The sequence below is a fragment of the Eublepharis macularius genome, chromosome 9 (genome assembly GCF_028583425.1).
Source record: "Eublepharis macularius isolate TG4126 chromosome 9, MPM_Emac_v1.0, whole genome shotgun sequence".
Classification (NCBI taxonomy): domain Eukaryota; kingdom Metazoa; phylum Chordata; class Lepidosauria; order Squamata; family Eublepharidae; genus Eublepharis; species Eublepharis macularius.
Genome location: NC_072798.1, coordinates 18,422,244 through 18,440,872, shown reverse-complemented (window position 1 = coordinate 18,440,872; position 18,629 = coordinate 18,422,244). Strand labels below are relative to the sequence as shown.

Here is an 18,629-nt window from a genome sequence, read left to right as displayed (position 1 = left end):
CCACCGGCAGCGCCTGTCCGCCCAGCGCCTGGGCCAGTTGGTTGGCGTGGCTGAGGCGAGCGGCGCTGCTGCCCGTCCGTCCCTCCCTCCCCGCGGCCTTCCTCTCGCCTTCAGGCCTCCCCTGCTGCCGCCATGGCCATGAGGCAGACCCCGCTGACCTGCTCCGGCCACACGCGGCCCGTGGTGGACTTGGCCTTCAGCGGCATCACCCCCTTCGGCTACTTCCTCATCAGCGCCTGCAAGGGTGAGGCGGGCGAGGTGGTGGGCGAGAGGCGGGACGGCCCTGCTGGGTCTGGGGCGTTTCACGGTTCGCTTTACGACCCCCCAGCAACTGGCGTTTCGAGATACGGTTTTTAAAGCCTTTTCTCCCCCCCCTCCCCCCTTCCTTTAAATCCCAATACATTTTAAAATCTCCCTTTGGTGCCTTTTTGGAACGGCAGTTGCTGGGTGCTCTGGCTTCTCACTCTGAGGGGGGCGGCAAGATTGGAGCCCAGAGGCGACCAACGAGATTATTCAAGGATGTAAGTTTTCCCGAGTATCCCTTCTTTGGATACAGGGAGGAGTGGCGACCCCTGAGTCTTGTTAACCCATTCAGGAGGCGAAGCAAAGGGTGGGGGGAAGAGTCAAGATGGAAAAGTGCAATGCAGCTTGATTGGAGCAGAAATTTGGCGTTAGGATCGTCTCCACTCCTCTCTGGATCTGAAGCAGAGAGCTCTGGCTCTGGACACCGCAGACTCTGAAAATTTTTTTGGTCTGTAAGGTGCCTTTCGTCTCCAGTGCTGCTGTTCTACTGCAGATCAACATGACTACCCATCTGGAACCACTATCCTGTGGTGGTTCTCAGGGTGTGTGTGCAAAGAGAGGCAGCTTGTTCTCAATGAATACAAACTATCAAAGCTTTTATCTGGCAAAGAGCTCATTCTGGTGGCCAACTGTTTTAGCAAATTGGCTGCAAGGAAGTCTTGGCGGCTCAGCAGTGGGGAGGGATAGGATCGCATAGGTGAAGCCTGTGAAACTCTGCAAGAGAAGTTGCTGCGATGCTATAAAGACAAGACGGCCTCTGTCATCCCAGAGCCTGCTTCTTTGAATGCAAAGCAAGTGCTGGCTCACAGAAGCACCTGTTGAGATATATATTGGTCAGTTTTTAAGGTGTCACAAGTTTATTTTCTTTAAAGCAGATTAATATGGCTCCTACTTTGGAGTATGAACACCGCCAGTCTAAGTGTTCCTATTTTTAAAAAAAAGATTCATCTTAGGTCATCCTTTTCTGTTCCCACATCTTGTTCTCAACCAGATGCCCTCAGGAAGCTTTCGGGAGCAGGTGCAAAGCCTCCTTCTGTTCTTGCTTCCCTGCCCACTGGTGTTCAGAGTCTTTGAACACTGCTGTTCTCTATAGTCTTTCTGGGTAATTGGGCTGCCTAATCTGTTTTTAAAGCCATCAGTTGTTCCTATATCTTGTAGCAGTGAAGTCTTGGAATACATCGTTATATTAGATGTCATTATCTCAAACAGCTTATGCAATGATCAATGTTAAAATGCTTACAAAAATAAACGCTGTACTACCTGGTTGTTGTCCTGACCTGGATAGTCCAAAGGCTGATCTTGTCAGAGCTCAGAAGCAACGCAGGGTCGGCCTTGGACGGGAGACCTGCGACAAAGACCAGGGTGGCTAAGCAGAAGCAGGCGATGGTAAACCCACCTCTGTTAGTCTCTTGCCTTGAAACCCCCAGCAGGGGTCGCCACACGTTGGCAATGACTTAATGGCACTTTCCACCACCACGTGGTTCTTTAGAGCTACCATTATAAATGAAGTACAAGATATGTGCTGTGGGAAAACAACGTAATTTTTTTCTCTAAAGAGCGTGAGAAAAACCTTTTTGCCCAGTAATTACCAGTCCTTGTTTGCAATTCTGGGCACGTAAGCCACAATCCTGTATTGAGTGCATAGTGCCTTGTACATGTATAAACACAGCCAAAACAGATCCATTAATTCTACAATTATGGTTCCGTAATTTACGACACCCAGTTAGTTCTTAGGTAGTGCATACCTTACAAAATTGGAATTATTTGAATCAGGTTATAAATCCGACTTTCTTGGTGATTTAAATTGCTGATTTGTATTGTTTTGATTCGGAATCACCCCATCCCTGTTAGTATGACCTGAGACAAGAATTCAGTATATTTCAGTCCCTGAAAAGTACTATTGGAATAATTAGTATGAGAAGATTCACCCTTCTCCCCTGGGTGAATTGTGCTGGAGTTAACTGCCCTCTCCAGTTGCTTCGTCGCAAAAATTAACATGGACCTTAAAAAAAAAAGGTTTAATGAACGAGGCGGGAAAATGTCCACCTTTGCTATTTTTGTTCTGACTGGTCGCGAGCATGCATACTAAGGAGGGGGCATCTCAGAGAGTATTTGGCTAATGGTAATTGTATCCTGTTGCAATCAAATGCTGTGTTCATATAAAAAGCACATGGAATATCAATGTGGGGGACTTTGCAGAGCCTGTGATAAACATGCAAAAGGTACTCCTTTGCTGGCAGTCACTCACAAAGAGCCCTTGCTTGGTTTTGAGAGTGTGCTTAAGGGCCAAAGTAGACTGGAAGTTTTGAGGGTGTATCTCCAGTATAGTTGTATTGCCCAATAGCTGCTTCGATTAAGGGTTGTAGTGCCAGAAGAGAAGGATTTTAAACTCCCTTTACAATCCTCTTCAGAATTGCAATAGTCACTTAAAATTGCTCTTAGCCTCACTGGGGGAAAGTGTAGGCTTGTAAAAGACCCCTCCTGACTTCCTGTGCAGTGACATGATTCCACAATTTTGTGGACTGGTCTGCTAGAGGTAGTGAAGTGAGCACCTTTTCCAGAAGTGTTATAAGGCACAGCTATCTCAAAGAGCATCTGAATAGACTTTATCATGGGGCAGGTGTGACTGGTTGGTTGACATCTCCTTGCTGCTTCAGTGGTGAATGAGCTTTGCACCATTTCCTTTTTTGTCTGTCCCCACATCTTTGGGATCTTGATTTTCCTAAACTTACTTTGAGCTCTTACGTACAGGAGAAAAAGTAGCTTAGAAATGTTTTTAATAAGCAGAGCACAAGGGTCTTTCCTTGCATTTAAACTTGGCAGCCTTAAAAAAGAGTATGGAAGGAGGAGACAAACCTCCCAAGACTGCGTCACGTGATCTGTTCAAATTGAAGCTTTTTCATGATACAGAAGTAATGTTCTGTATAGGTACATAAGGAAGATGGGAGATGGTTGTCCTCCCTATTGAATAAGTTTATCCTAGGGGGAAACCGCCATTCCTATTTGCATAAGATCAGCTGCAAGAGGCCAATTTTTCTTGTTCATAGGCTTCTGCAGTTAGTCACTAGTATGATGTGGTGATTAGAGTTTCAGATTGGGGATGGGGGTCCAGATTCTTACATCCAGTTAGCCCTGGGTCACTGGTTCTTTCGCAGCCTGGCCCCGTCTCAGCCAGGGCTGAGGAAGAAAACTGTGTGCCATTGTGGGAGAAAGGACAGATAAAAAAGTTACAGCAGATATTTAGCAGCACTTCTCTACTTAGTTGTGCTGTCAGGTTTTTTTCTGATTAGGGGAAGCAGCCCCTGCTTCTGTCCAGTGAAGCTGCTGCCTATACAGGGGCATTCTTTGGGTTGTTGAATGTATCCAGTGTATTACCAGGTGTTCATACCATTAAGGAATTGTTAGTACTGTCTTGGGGCAATTATCCTGAATTCACTTCAGCCTCTGATCTGTACATGTTTTTGGGTGGTGAATGGGGTGTCAAAAGAAATCCTGTTCCATGGCAAGATCAGGGCTGTTGGCATACTACATCCATCTGCAAATAATTTATCATGTACGGCGCTGCAGGCCTTTTCAGATGGGTGGAGTTCATATATCCACAAAGGAAAACAGTGAGTCAAAGGAGCTTATATGGGGTCTTGGCTCCAGCATCCTGGTTTGTGTAGCACTGTGCCAGGGTGTCTAACCTCAAGATGACGTGCTAGCACTTGATGCGTTAGGACTGGTTTATGCAGATCCTTTGCATCAACCTGGGCTGCCCGTTGTCATGTGGTGAGATGAAGCCCTTGCTTGGGTCTTGGGTCTTACTGTTTGCTTGGTCCTTCTCCAGATGGAAAGCCTATGCTGCGCCAGGGAGACACAGGAGATTGGATTGGGACATTCCTCGGTCATAAAGGCGCTGTCTGGGGTGCTACTTTGAATCAGGATGCCACGAAAGCAGCTACGGCAGCTGCAGATTTCACAGCGTAAGTGAACCTTTCTGTCCTTAACGGAGAAGACTTCCACCCACTTCTGCAGCCTCCTATTCCTTATGCCGACACCTTTAATACTCCTAGCTGTTCATCTTTTCTGGTCTCTCAGGTCCTTAAGAACTGAAGGGAAACTCTGCTGCTCCTGTGCAAAGGAGAGTTTTGTTTAGCCCAAACAGTGCTTCAAGGATGTCACTAGCCCTGTGTCCTTAAATGTTTTAATTAAAATAAGCATTCTTATGTTTCAGCAAAGTATGGGATGGCATTTCAGGAGACGAGCTGATCACTTTGGCTCACAAGCACATTGTCAAATCTGTGGACTTCAGTCAGGTATGTATGGCTAAATCTCTTTTTTCCAGGCCCGAGAGCCTGCATTTTTTCCTTATGTTTTGCTAGAGCTTCATACAGACAGCTTCCAGTGTGATGGTAAAAGTCAAACACTAGCTTTTCTGAAAACAAAACCAGTATCTCGAATGGATAAATATGACAGCCTTCATTTTGTGTTCCAGGACAGCAATTACCTGTTGACAGGGGGACAAGACAAGATACTGCGTATCTATGACTTAAGCAAACCAGAGGCAGGTGGGTTTTACTGTTTCTTTAATCTTTGCAGCTGGTACTCATGAAAAGTTTTATATTTTTGTATTTATTAAATGCTTAGTCCAAAAAAGTTTTTGATTCCAGCCCACTGCCTTTTTATTTTATTTTATCTACACGACAAACCCTGTGAAGTAGGTCATTCTGAGTGGCTGGCCCAAGGTTATCCAATGAAATTCATAGTGTAAATTTACTGGAATAGATGGTGTCTATTACACATTCATAACAGTGAGCTTGTGTTTATGATCTGAGGATCTGTGAAGTGTTTTATTGTTGAGGTGTTCATTCATCAAAGGTTATGCTTGACAGCTAGTGTGCTGTAGTGGTTGAAGCATCAGATGGTGGCTGGGGAGGCTTAAGTTCGAATCCTAATTGTTGACATGAAGCTCACTGGGTGACCCAAGGCTAACCTAGCATACCCCACAGAGCTGTTGTAAGGATAAAATGGGGGTAAGGGGCCACGTACGGCACTCTGAACTCCTTGGAACAAGGGTGGGATAAACTACTAATAAAACTTAGAGATGAACAAACCTCAGTGAAGGTGTTAGCACTATACCACGGAACACATTTAAAAATGCAGTAGAACACATTAATGTGCACACTGTCATATAATGGGATTCTTTTAATAACTTTATTGCCATTCTACTTAGGGTTACCGATTGCAGATCATGTTCAAGGAAAACTTGGGGTGAAATGCAGGGGGAAAGAGGGATTTTCTTTCTTAAAGGTATTTGCTCTAATTTTCAGAACCTCAAGTGGTCCCTGGCCACACGTCTGGTATTAAGAAGGCTCTGTGGAGCAGTGACGACAGACAGATCCTTTCAGCCGATGATAAAACTGTCAGGTGAGACCCTCAGGTGTTTCCCCCTAGCACCGTTTTAGATCAGAACTGGGCTATGGCCCAGCGGTAGAGCATCGGTTTGGCATGCAGAAGCACTCAAGTTCAGTCCTGGGCATCTACAGTGTAAAGGCCCAGGCAGTAGGTGATGTGAAAGACTGAGACCCTGGGGAGCTGCTGCCAGTCTCAGTAGAAAGTGCTGACTTTAATGGAGCAGTGGCCTCAGTCAGTATAAGGCAGCTTTATTCGTTCAGGTAAATACATATATTTGAGCATAATACTACCAAAACATCCACTAAACTATCCTGTATTGCCAGGTATCATCGTGGTTTAGATGCCAAGTCTAGTGGGCCTCAGGACTCACGTGCCCCCTCCTACGCTCGTGTCCTCCTATGTTTCTGGTTTTGCCTAGATCTTGGGGTGCCTTACAGTAACTTTAAACCAGTTTTACTGACTCAGTGGCTTGGGGGGCCAAAGGTTACTCTTTAACAAGCCACCTGTGACTCGTCTGGGCCCTTTTCACAACTTTGTACTCACTGTTGTGTTCCATTTTGTTGTGTGTGTATACTTGGTGGGGTGGCATACTGTGGTCACTTGATTCTCTTGATGGTGATTGTGGAAGGGGCTCTCCGTGAACTGTGGAGCAAGTACATAATTGGCACCATAGCACAGTCATAGCTTTGTATGGGTGTGAAGTTGGGACATCCTCCTCCCGTCCTCAGATGATCAAGGCTTAAAGGGAGGTAGTGTTAGTAACAGTTGTGCTATGCAAAAGAGGGATTTGGCTGTGTGGGAGAAGCTCTTGCTGTCCCTCATTTTCCAGTGCCACGTGCACTTTAGTGACTTCAGCTTTCAGCTTTTGACATGGCGTGGTTCATGCCTTCCTGTTGTTCACCCATCAAACTTAGGATCAACTCCTGCCCCCCCCTGCTGTGAGTAATGGGGGTCATAAGGGAAAAGGAACCCGCAGATGACTCTGATCTGTGATCACCAAAGGCGTGCAAGGCTTCAATAACATAACGTAATCGTATGCAAAATGTAACATATTTAGCGATCCAGCTGGGAAGCAGTTTAGAAGGAGCAGTGCCTTCTGAAACGATGTGGCCATGATCTTGACTGCTATGTATCTGAAGGCAGGTGATGACTGAGGAGAGGCGAGCCTTTGACCAGGGGACTGTGGGACTCCTGGCCTCATGACCTCTTAGTCTGTGTGTTTGCATTGCAGGCTCTGGGACCGAAGTACGTTGACAGAAGTGAAGGCCATCAACGTTGCCATGTCTGTGAGCAGCATGGAGTATGTCCCAGAAGGGGAGATACTGGTGATTACTTATGGAAGGACCATCGCCTTTCACAGTGCAGAAACGTAAGGTGTTTTCAACCTAATTTTGAAAGGGCTCCTAATCTGGCCTGTACTTGGATTTTAGCATAGGCTGAGGGGAAGGGTGCCTTTGTGCCACCATGTCCAATCACGCTTGTCTTTTCAGATTTGCTTCTGCTTTGCTAACAAAGGAGGCATTAACTTTAAAATATGCTTGATGCTGTATTTGTCACAGCTGATAGTTGTTTGCAGTACAAAATGAACAATTCACATCAGGCGTTTTGGTACTCAGTAAAGATTTGCAGAAGCAATTTGGTTCTGCTTCCCTTCAGAAAGTTTGTTTGAGTCTGATTAAGGTCAGTGTACAATCAATCATGTAGTTTGGAAAACTCTGTAGATGTTTTAATAAACTTTCTTCAGGGGCAGGAATAAAGTTTCAGTCTAGAGCCCTTAGGTATCCTAAAACACAATGTATAATATTAAAGATGCTGTAAATTTGGTAAAGTCAGTTGAATTTCTTGAGTGGTTTTTAAATCATTTCTCTCTTGTGATCTTGTATTTGTTCAAAAATGCATCTGTCAGGCTAATAAGCTAAGTTAGTAGACTCTGCAATTTGATAAGGGAATGGGAATTATTCTGAATGGAACTCTTACCTTTTTGTGTGTGTTTTCACTTCTCCACCCCTCTCTTTTTGTTTCTGGTGGGTAGCTGTGTTAGTCTGCAGTAGAAGTGCAAAATTTGAGTCCAGTAGCACCTTGAAGAAGAAGAAGGTTGCCAAGGTATAAGCTTTGGAGAGTCAAGCTCCTTAAGGAGCTGATACTGTGGAGATCTTGTTGGTATTTAAGGTGTTACTGGACTTGAATCTTTTCCTCTCTTTTTTGCATGCTTGGTTCTCTAGAATCATTTTTGGAACTTGTCTAATGCTTTTCTTTTCCCCTCTCACCAGCCTGGAGCAGATTAAGTCATTTGAAGCGCCTGCAACAATTAATTCTGCATCACTGCACCCTGAGAAAGAATGTCTAGTTGCAGGCGGCGAAGACTTCAAACTTTATAAGTACGATTATAATACCGGAGAAGAGCTAGGTATGTGATGATGCCAGGGAGAGATCTTCAGAGCATGCTTTGACTGTCTGGCTCCTGCTAAAATGAAAAAGCCAGCTTAGTTTGGTGCCTAAGGGTCTTAGTCTTGGTGCTGGTCTTGTAGCTTTGTTAGGTTGGACATGATGAAGAAAGAATAATTTCCTAAACGATCATCGTAAAGGGAATGGTGCTGCCAGTATTGTCCCGTGTGCCTTGACTGAATCATTGAGAGGTGGTGCCTTTTTTAATGCGAATAAAAGCTCAAATTCACATGCTATTGGATGTTTTTAAATTGGCCATTCTCTGCTGTCAGTGCAGCAGACTTTCCTATGATGAATTTTGTTTTATTTCAACTGGAAGTGGTCTCTGGATGGCCAGGGTTGGTAAGCACATGCCATATATCGCAGTCATCGGATGACTGCAATTGAGGAAAGATGCAGAACCATCTCTGTTCTTCCCTAGTAGATGCCTCCTTACATCCTTCACCTGCCGTGCCTTTCTATGCCTTTTCTTTGATGCTGGCAGAAACACCTGTGCTTGTGCTGTGTAAGCGTAAGCATGTAAGCTATACAAAGCACATACAGTGGGGGAGAAACCCAAAATGGCTGCTTCTAGGCACTTTTCCCAGAAGCACGTGGTGTGAAAATTCTTGCTCCTTCTCACGTGGAGGAAAGTGTAGCAAAAAGCTGTGTCGAAGGAAGGCAACAAACAAAAAAGGGTTCTAAAAATTATGTGGGTCCAGTGTTAAAGGCTGGAGGTAAACATGGGACCCAAGCCAATTGAAGACCAGCGTTATAGCTTAAGCCAGCCTAGATTAACCAACATTTGTGCCGTGTCATCCCTAGTGCTAGTTAGGAAGACTTTCACTACTAGGTGGGAGTTTTCTCTCATATAGCTTTTGCCGTATATGAGAAACATGCCGTTATAGTGGGGAAAAAAGAATTCCAATTTCCAGGAAGTTGGTTCGATCCTTAGTTGAGAACTGTTCTGAGTACTTACTGCAAACTCCTAAAACACTCTTTTCTAAACTTCATACGGATTTTGAATAAAGAATCTAGCAAGACAAGTAAATGCTTGAAGTTTGGGGTTTCAGCCTCCACTGGCTTGCTGGTGGCTGTTTGTCTGATTTTCTTTGAGAAAATGTTTCTGTAAAGTTTTAAGACTAGGCCTGATGCTTATTGGTTGCATATACTAGACAGTTTCACACTGTGCCTGGTCAAAAGAGGTTCTGTAGCTTCAGCAGTTTCATGAACCCCCCACTTACTTCCATTGGCAATCTGTTCCCCAGACAATAATGGATCTCTCCACACTGTGAAAAGTAGGTTGCAGTTACAGAGACGGCACTTTGCTGCTAAAGTTCTGCCACTAGGGCCAGTTATCTGGAGGGTGAAGGGCCAGCAGTTCTTTCACTCCAAAGCAAGTGGCAAACCATTGGCTATTTTCTTTCTGAACTCATAAAGCCTAGATTATTCATAATTAGTGTGTGTGTGTTCTAGCAGTCACGTTTCCTGCCTGAAATTTCATGAATGTATTACAATTCTTCTGCAGAATCTTACAAGGGGCACTTTGGGCCCATTCACTGTGTCAGATTTAGCCCAGATGGAGAGCTGTACGCTAGTGGCTCTGAGGATGGAACACTAAGATTGTGGCAGACGACAGTAGGCAAGACATATGGTCTCTGGAAATGTGTGATTCCTGGTAAGAACAAATATGTGTTTGATGGAACTGAACTGCGGTAGAACATATTTTTTTAAAAAAAGACTCTAAATAAGATGAGTTTATTGTAAATTGCATTGAAAACGTTATCTCTGGTTTGGTATATGATGACTTGGTGATATGTGTTTGAAGAGTATACTCTATAATATCACTTAAGTGTACTGACTGAGACCTAGTACTCACCAAGGCATTGGATCTATGTTTGGGCTGTACTGACTGCAGGTTGGGAGGCCACATCTGACATAGGGAGTATTCAACCCCCCACCCACCCCGACAAATTCCCTCCTAGAAAACTAGCATATCAAAGAGAAGCCAAGCTTCTTTCTAACATCTAGTAAAAGGGATTTCTTCATAGGAGCATCACTTCATAGCATTGCGTCATAGGAGCCCTCACCTGAAGTCTGATATATTTATTATGTCATTAGGACAGTCCTTGCATGAACTTTCCATCTGGGAATAGATGTTCTTTGTTCCTTGCCACTGGGAACCCTTTCTTCTTGCGGCCATAGAAGTCAAACATGTAAAACTAAGAAGTGATGGAAAACCCTGTTGCTTAAATCAGTGAGGTATTTGAAATTATACTGAAATTAGAGGAACAACAGGCTACGTGGAAGTACAATATGTCATTGGTTAAGTATATAAAGGCAGCACTGGAAAATGGCTAGCAGGTCACCAAGGAGTTCTTCTCTAGGTCCACAGTGATATTTTAAAGTCTTTTACAACTAAGCGTGACATGGTATAAAAAGGACTCCTCTCTTTGTCTGTAGAAGAGGAAGGTGGAGAGCTGGTGAAACCAAAGGTCAGCCTTCCAGGGACTGCAGAAGAAGAACTAGGTAATGAGCCACTTCACCTGAGCCTGACCAGCAGAGTGAGCCCGGCCCAAAGATCCAGTCGGAAATACCCAATGCCCCTGCTGGAGTTGTGGGATCTGGCCCCTGTGTGGCAGCAGCAGCTGTTGCTTTTCGGCTGTAGCTTTGTTGACATCGCAAAGCCCCTGTGAAGGGCAAGGGATCTAACAAAGACAATTCTTTTGCGGCGGGGGCAGGGAGTGGAGAGGTGATGGATGAGCTTCTGCCTCCATATGCCTTTGAGTGCTGCTGGGGACGGGGGGGGGGCACTGCAATTGAGTTTCCCTTCTGTTTAGTAGCAAAGGGTGACTTTACCTGCTTGCCTTGTGCTGGTGCTGCTGTTACCCCGTATTGCGCTGTGCTGTATCATTTTAACTCGTCAGTGCAGGAGTCGCCCCAAAAAAATCAATTTAGTTGGAAGCTTGTGTGAAGTTGACTTGGGTTGTCCTTCTTGCTGATCCCTTATATCAAAGACGGTCATTTGAGTGTTTTGTCAGAAGTAACTCCCTCTTCCTTACCCTGCAGAAGACCTTGGCTCCGAAAATCCAGATTCCATCTACAGTTCGACCCCTGAAGTTAAGGCTTGAGCTTCACAGCTGTCAACTGCAACACACGGACATTTTGAGACAAAAATCAAGAAAGCAGCAGTATGCAGCGGCCTCCCAGGGTGCACACTGTACCTAAGGCACAGATGGGCAGTCATTGACGAGAATGCATAGGAACTGATCGTCTTTAAAGAGCAGGGAGAGTGGTGCAAGTCAAACAGCGTTGGGTTTTGCCATCTTCCGGCACCACTGCCTGTTGCCTTTTCTGAATGTAAAACAGCGGCAGAGATCCAGTTCCTCCAACTTCAGTTAACTCATTCTAGCGTTTATTATTAAGAAGTGTAACAGCTTCTAGTAGAGTGTGTGCTCTGAAACGGGGAAGTGTCGGCAGAAGATGGGTTGTATTGGTTAAAAAAACATTAATTTGGGGTTTCGTTTTGGGTTCTGTTTGTTGTACATTGCTTCTGCTTTCAACAGCCTAAATAAAATGCCTCTGTCGCAGCCACCCAGGATCCCACGGAGGCTTATGCAAGGGAGATGCTAGACCATCTGTTTTCAAACAATACAGTGTTGAGCGTTTGAGCTGTTATTTAAGAGGAGGGAGCTAAGAGTGGCTCGTGGTTTTGCACGGTGGTTGCGTGCCCTGCTGTTCTGAGGCTTGTATTTTTTTTTCTTTTCAGTAAACTTTTCTATTCAAAAGTATCCCTCGAAAAATAACGTGGAAGATGCATGTACGATAACTGCCGTGATTAAACATAATACCCTGTTGCAGAAATGGTTTGTATGATTTCTGGATTTGAAGCACATAAAAACAGATCCCTGAAGGGGGAGGCTACTTTATATAAATAGCTTAAGCAGAATTTTTAGATGCTGAAAATGATAGCATCGGTACCATGTGGTTCAGCATGCTCTTATGTTCTGGTACCTAGATCTCATATTTCCATTATAGCCAGTCCAGCTGGTTTAGAATTCTTCAGTTACACTGTGATAACACATGTAAGTGCATTTAAAGAGAATCTAATGAGGGGGAGGCCAGGATTAACCTGTGCAATGCCGTTCCCTTGAGGTTGTGCTTATCCCCGAATCCATTGGTCACAAGAGTAGTTGCACTTTTCTGTAAGAAGCCTTCCCTTAAAGGGGAGCATGAAAGATAAAGGACAAAAACTTGAAACATGCTGTAAGGATCCCATCATTTGTAGGGCCTTGGATTTAGGAGCCTGCTTAAGGGACTTCTTAAGAACAGAGGTGCAGATTGTGTTGATTGTGGATGACCTGTTCTTTCTTCTCACTGGTCTCATACAAAAGAGTCCCACATGTAGAAAACCGGTGTGACAGTCCTGTAGCCATGTTTTTTCAGCAGGTATGCTAATTTTCTGTGTATAAGCCCCCACCATTGGCAGTGTGAAAATCTCCCATCATCATTCTGAAGTAGATCCCCAGAAGAACTGCAGTGTGATCGGGCTCATTGCATAGCTTGAATCTATGTCTAGCCTTGTTTAGATAAATAAGAATTGTTCTCTGCTCTCTGTGGCACAGTCATTGTGTCCCGTTGAGTCAGGATACCTACCCACCCCAGCCTTTACAAGGCATTATAGATATGTGTGACTGGCACTTTAGCTGTATTAGGGGGTGGAAGCGATAAAAGATGCTCAAATCATTGTGCGCTATAGGGAAAGAGCGCTCAATAAAATGCCGTCCGGCTGTATTTGCTTTCTAGCGATTGCAACATCCAAGGAAAAGCTATCACAAAACATTTCACAGCAAATGCGTAGAATTGTAAGGGAGCATGCCTGGGCTAACTAGACTGAACCCTGGAACATTATAATGTAGGCATATTTCTAGAATGCACCTGCTTGGTTTGTAGTACACTGCTGTCTGGATTATTTAGCCCGCTACAAGGCTACCTGAGCTGAACTTCGGTACTCCAAGGCACAGGTCAGTTAATGAGAGGAGAAAGCATGGCTTAAGACTGCTAGCTGATGTAAGGTTGCAAACTCCATTCCACCCAATGGGGCCATTTGATCATCAGCAGGGTTTTATGGCAGGCTTGTTTTTCTTTAGTGGCCAAAAGAGGAAAATCAGTTCCTTACAGGCCGCTGAGACTTGGAGCTTTTTGAGTACACACTTGCAGAAGAAAGAGGTGGGAAAAAGGCAGAATGGATGATACTATTCTGCGTCACACGGTGCATATCACTTTTGAATACTTTTATTTATTTTTTAAATCTCCCTGAAAAGAGCAAACTAGCACATCCAGCTTTATTCTTCTGCCTGCTGAGCTGCTTTTCTATTTACTGGAGAGGGATAAAAATATAGCAGTGATTACTTAGATGTAATCATCTACGATCATGCAATAAACTTGTTGCTACCAGTTTGGGCAAACTGCTAATCACTATGGAGCCTTCATAAAGAGACTGAATCTCTGTGGATGTAGTTATAATTGTGAGGTTGCAGTTAGAACTTGGGGTGAAAAACTCACCTGTAGTGCATCAACTTGGCTGTAACAGCGGCTTGAGCATGAACATAGGAAGTAGCCACACCGAGTCCTGCCATTGCTCCATCGGACTCCTATGACAGGCAGTGCCTTTCCAAGGACTGAGGCAGAGAAAGCTCTTTGTGCCGCCACTTGATCTTTTAACTGGAGATGCCAGTGGGTGCCAGTTCTGAAGGGTCCCCTTCCCACAAGGTGGTTAACTGTATTGGTCTGCAGTAGAACAGCAGGTAGCTTTGACTCTTGACAGCTTACACTCTGAAAATCTAGGTCTCTAAGGTGCCACCAGACTCAAATCCTGCCCTTCCAGCTACACATTTCTATCTCATGCAACCACTGAAGAGACTCAAGAAAGCTTATGGTCGGAAAAATTTCTTGTTAATCTTTACAGTGCCCTTTTTATTTTTTGCTTCCTGTCGTCGTGACTAACCTGGACGTTTTTCTGGAATTATCTAGGGCTACTCTTTAGTATGCCCTGACCTGGATGCCCAGGCTAGCCCATCCAGTCACATCTTGGAAACTAAGCAAGGTCGGTCAAGGTTAGTAATTGGCTGGGAGACCTCCAAAGACCAGAGTTGCAGAGGCAGGCAATGGCAAACCAGTTAGGCTCTTGCCTTGAAAACCCCACCATGGGTCGCTATACGTCAGCTATAACTTGATGGCAGTTTCCACCACTACCCCTCTTTCACATGTCTTGACTTGGATGTCTAGGCTAGCCTATCTGGTCAGATCATGGGTTGACCCTGGTTAGCACTTGTATGGGAGGCCACCAAGAAAGTCCAGGGACTCTGTGCAGAAGCAGGCAATAGCCAACAGAGTTCAAACCAGAGAATCCCCTCTTCTGGTCAGACACAACCCAGCACGACACGCTGCCTATAAAGCACGGCCATTATTATTGCAGTGAGGAAGTAAAATCTGGCAACGAGCGTAGCTAGCGCCGCATTATCTACCTGCGCTTACTCGTAAATCAGCTTTACTGAGCTTTCTTCCGAGTAAGTTAAAGGTAGTCCCCTGTGCAAGCACCGAGTCATTGCTGACCCACGGGGGGACTCCGCATCAGGACGCTTTCTTGGCGAACTTTTTGCTACAGGGTAGTCACGCCTATGGATTAACGGGTTTCGGCCGAACAGTTTATAAAGCAACAAATCCGTGCCGATTTCAAATCCCGGCTCTGTAACCAGGGCCAAGGCCGGGCAACCCCTCCGCTACGCCCCTGCCAAAATGCCGGTCCCAGCAGACCCGATCGGTGCGCCTTTGGCGAGCCTTGCCGAGCGCACGCCTTGGCTCGCCTCTTGCGCGCCGGTTCCTGCCAGTCGTGGGAGGGCAGGAAGGGGAGGAGGCAGGCCCAGGAAGCGCGGAAGCGCCGGGCCCGGGAAGGAGAGGGCGCTGGGCTTCGGGCCGTCGCTGGGGCCGCGGTCATGGCTGCGAGAAACCAGGGCGCGGAGCTCGGTAAGGAAGCGGCGGCCGCGGCTGGGTGGCTCGCCAGTGGCGCCAGTTGGGGAGGATGAGGAAGAAGGGAGGAAGAGGAGGGTTAGCTCTCTTGCACCCTGCGGCGCGTAGCCCCTGGGGATGTTTGCTCAAACTTTATGGATTGTACGTTGCCATCCACCAGGTGGTGGCTGGAGATCTCCCGGAATTATAGCCGAGCCCCAAGTGACAGATATCAGTTCCCCTGGAGAAAATGGCTACTTTGGAGGGTGGGCTCGATGACAGTATTCCCTGCTGCAATTTCTCCCTTCCCTACACCCCCTCCCCCGCTCCAACACCAAATCTTCAGGAATTTTCCAACCTGGAGTTGGCAACCATTTAGGCAGTGCAAGTTTGAACTGAGGTCCCACTGAGGTCAACTGAACAAACAACATACTCCTTTGCAGAGTTACTGCAGGCTTAAGTCAATTATCTCCATGGGGTTTGGACTGGAAGAAGTCTGCACAGGATTGTGTTGAATTCCCTGCTTGGGGTATAGCTCTAGTTTGGTTAGTGTCCTGGGGCTACTTTCCCCCTCAATGCAACTCATGTTGTTCTTTTTCTCCTCCATTTTAAAACCGCACAACACCCCTGTGAGGTAGGTTAGGCTAAGAGTGTGTGACTGGCCCAAGTTCACCCAGCAAGCTTCCATGGCAGGTGGGCGGTGATTTCAAACTTTGGTCTCCCAGATCCTATTCTGTCACTTTAACCACTAACCCACTAGTTGTGTAGAAGAGGGTAGTAAGTGCAGCTACCTTGCAAATGGGAGACCGCAGTGACTAAAACATTCTGGTTTGCTTTTCTTTAGTCCCTCTGCAAATCAAGGACGCTCCCAGTGCCCTTCTTGTTGTGGCATGGTTTAAAGTACACATAGGGAGGGAATCCATCTCAGTGACCGTGTGTGAGAGTAAAGAAAGGCAGGTTGGAGGAGATGTAGCTGTATGGATCACTTACAGTAGTGGCTGCATGCATGTACAGGTATAAAATTTCCATGGCAATTGGGGGGGGGGAATAGGAATTTGGGGGCAAATTAAAATACATGCAACACTTACTTTCCTATCAAACCTAATTTTGCTACTTTAACAACATAAAATGCTCCATTTATGACTAATGTAGCACATCAGATAGCACTAATCGGCAGATTTATGATATTTAGAAGTATAAAGACCTTAGTTTTCTACAAGCAAAATTGCAGTTAACGCTTGAAAAGAAGCTGTAAAGTGTTGCGCACTAGAACCTGAGCTCACATATCTTAATTTCTTTCGTCTGAGAGGTAAGAAAGAATAAAAGATGAAATTTGGAAACAAATTTTGTAATAAAAAAGTGTATTATGGAATGAAGAAGTCTCACATAGACACAGTGTATCATTACTGACCCATGGGGGGGCATCATCGTCGCATCATGTTTTCTTGGCAGACTTTTGTTACGGGGTAGTTTGCCATTCCCTTCCCCAGTCATCTACACTTTACCCCCAGGAACCTGGGTACTCATTTTACCAACCTCGGAAGGATGGAAGGCTGAGTCAACCTTGAGCTGGCTACCTGAACCCAGCTTCCGCCAGGATCGAACTCAGGTCATGAGCAGAGCTTGGGCTGCAGTACTGCTGCTTACCACTCCGCACCACAGGGCACAGAGCACACACACATGCCTACATTTTTGTGTGTGTATCTATGAATGGAAGTTCTGTCTTGTGTATCTTATGAAGTGAGCTATCATATCACAGAATAAAAAATTATTAGTCTTTATGCTGCCAGAAGACAAACTAGACTATTATATCCTAAGGCACAATGGGTGAAGGGCTCTGAAGTTAAACAAAAATTGGCTATTTCCCATGAAACTTCTTTGTACAATTTTGGAAGTTTTTTGACATGTCATCAGAAGAAAAAAAACAGGATTAAAGGAAGTTGGCTAATTAGCAGTAGTTTAACTGCTTTAATTACTTTTATCCCTGAAGCTGCATGAATATTCAGATGACGAACAGATGACATATTTAAAAAAGTAATGCTCACACTCTAGTTTTAATGAACCCAAAATGTAGATTTCCTTAGCCAGACACTTAAGGCAGCTTCACACATGCTATCAATTCTAACACAACTTGCTAACCTGCTTGCTCAGGGAAAGGGGGATGTTCCTGGCCTAGACAGTTGCACATGTTTTTTCACAATAAGGATATTATCTGCAGGTAGAAAAAAAAATCGAGTTCAGGTGCGTAAATATCCAGTATGCCAACTTGTCTGTGGTGAGGAATAAATGTTTATAGGCAACCAGACAAGGTCACTTCTGTAAATGAAAAAAAAATATTTCCCCTCCTCTTTGTTTATTGATATACTGTCACTGAGCCCCGTGGCGCAGAGTGGTAAGCGGAAGTACTGCAGCCCAGGCTCTGCTCGCGCAACCTGAGTTCGATCCTGGCAGAAGCCGGGTTCAGGTGGCCGGCTCAAGGTTGACTCAACCTTCCATCCTTCTGAGCTCAGCAAAATGAGTATCCAGTTTCCTGGGGGTAAAGTGTAGATGACTGAGGAAGCCAATGGCAAACCACCCCGACGTCCCCCCATGGGTCAGTAATGACTCGGTGCTTGCACGGGGGACTACCCCTTTATCTTATACTGTCAATAACTTACACTGAAAAGTGTGGAAAGATAAGTACACATTTTAGCAACCTGAGGATTTATTTCCTTTCAACAATAGACCCTGTCCTCAATTTGTGCACATTCATTGGAAGGTATAGAAGCCATGCATGTTCATGAATCCGCACACTGGCATTTTCCATGCAATTGAGAACCCTGTTTTTTTCCCCCCTCTTCTTTTCAGGGTTCCTGCAAGGAGAAAGCTTCAAGTGTGTTCCATTATATAAGCTTGAGAAGATACGTGGTTTCTGATTCCCCCCTGTCCTCTTGTATTTTGTAACTCCCTGCAGATTTTTGGCATCATATAGGAAAATCATGTCAAAGGTCCGTTCTGCTCCTCGTACCTGTTTTTTGCAAGCACGTTCTTCCTATCGTGTTTCTGTTGCATCTAAAAATGCATATAATTTGTAAAGTAGAGATTCACCATGATTTTTCTTACGACATTCTTTTTCCTACACTGTATAATTTCTGGAAATGTTGATGCCATGGAAAAAAACTGGGTTTTTTCCCTCCAGGAAAAAAGAACTACAGATATTTGGGGGGAAATTAAAATATGTGCAATACTATTTTCTTTTACTGCTTGAACAACATAAAATGCATAATTTATAATGTAGTTAGCTTATAAAATTGTACGATTTGGCATATTTATGGAATTTAAAAGCATTAATATCTTCATTTTCTAGAAGAAAAAGAGTGCTTGAGAAAGAGTGGCAGACTGCTACACATTATGCTACCATAGCACTTGTGGTTTTGATTTTTGCAGTCTGAGTGGTAGGGAAAAAGAAAAGTTGAAGATAGAAAACAAATCCTGTAGTAAACAAAGTATAATATTTG

The 18,629-nt window shown here is 44.9% G+C and overlaps 2 protein-coding genes across 2 annotated transcripts in view; both read left to right on the top strand.

Annotated features, from left to right (window-relative positions):
- STRAP (serine/threonine kinase receptor associated protein) lies at positions 1 to 11,982 on the top strand. The gene is made up of 10 exons (XM_054989426.1): positions 1 to 244; positions 4,133 to 4,268; positions 4,520 to 4,601; positions 4,781 to 4,853; positions 5,616 to 5,712; positions 6,932 to 7,069; positions 7,971 to 8,107; positions 9,653 to 9,802; positions 10,588 to 10,653; positions 11,194 to 11,982. The coding sequence occupies exons 1-10, from the start codon at positions 133 to 135 to the stop codon at positions 11,253 to 11,255; spliced, it is 1,053 nt and encodes a 350-aa protein (XP_054845401.1). The 5' UTR covers positions 1 to 132; the 3' UTR covers positions 11,256 to 11,982.
- A 3,063-nt stretch (positions 11,983 to 15,045) lies between these two features.
- DERA (deoxyribose-phosphate aldolase) overlaps positions 15,046 to 18,629 on the top strand; it is a 49,014-nt gene continuing 45,430 nt past the window's right edge. Inside the window, exon 1 of the mRNA XM_054989226.1 lies at positions 15,046 to 15,150. Within this exon, the coding sequence (XP_054845201.1) occupies positions 15,120 to 15,150 (31 nt within the window). The 5' untranslated portion in view covers positions 15,046 to 15,119. The remainder of the gene's footprint in view (positions 15,151 to 18,629) is intronic.

Coding starts and splice junctions, on each gene's coding strand:
- STRAP (XM_054989426.1), top strand. CDS start 133: ATGGCCATGAGGCAGACCCCGCTGACCTGCTCCGGCCACACGCGGCCC. Junction 4,269..4,519: donor GCAGCTGCAGATTTCACAGC/GTAAGTGAACCT, acceptor CTTATGTTTCAG/CAAAGTATGGGATGGCATTT. Junction 4,854..5,615: donor CTTAAGCAAACCAGAGGCAG/GTGGGTTTTACT, acceptor TCTAATTTTCAG/AACCTCAAGTGGTCCCTGGC.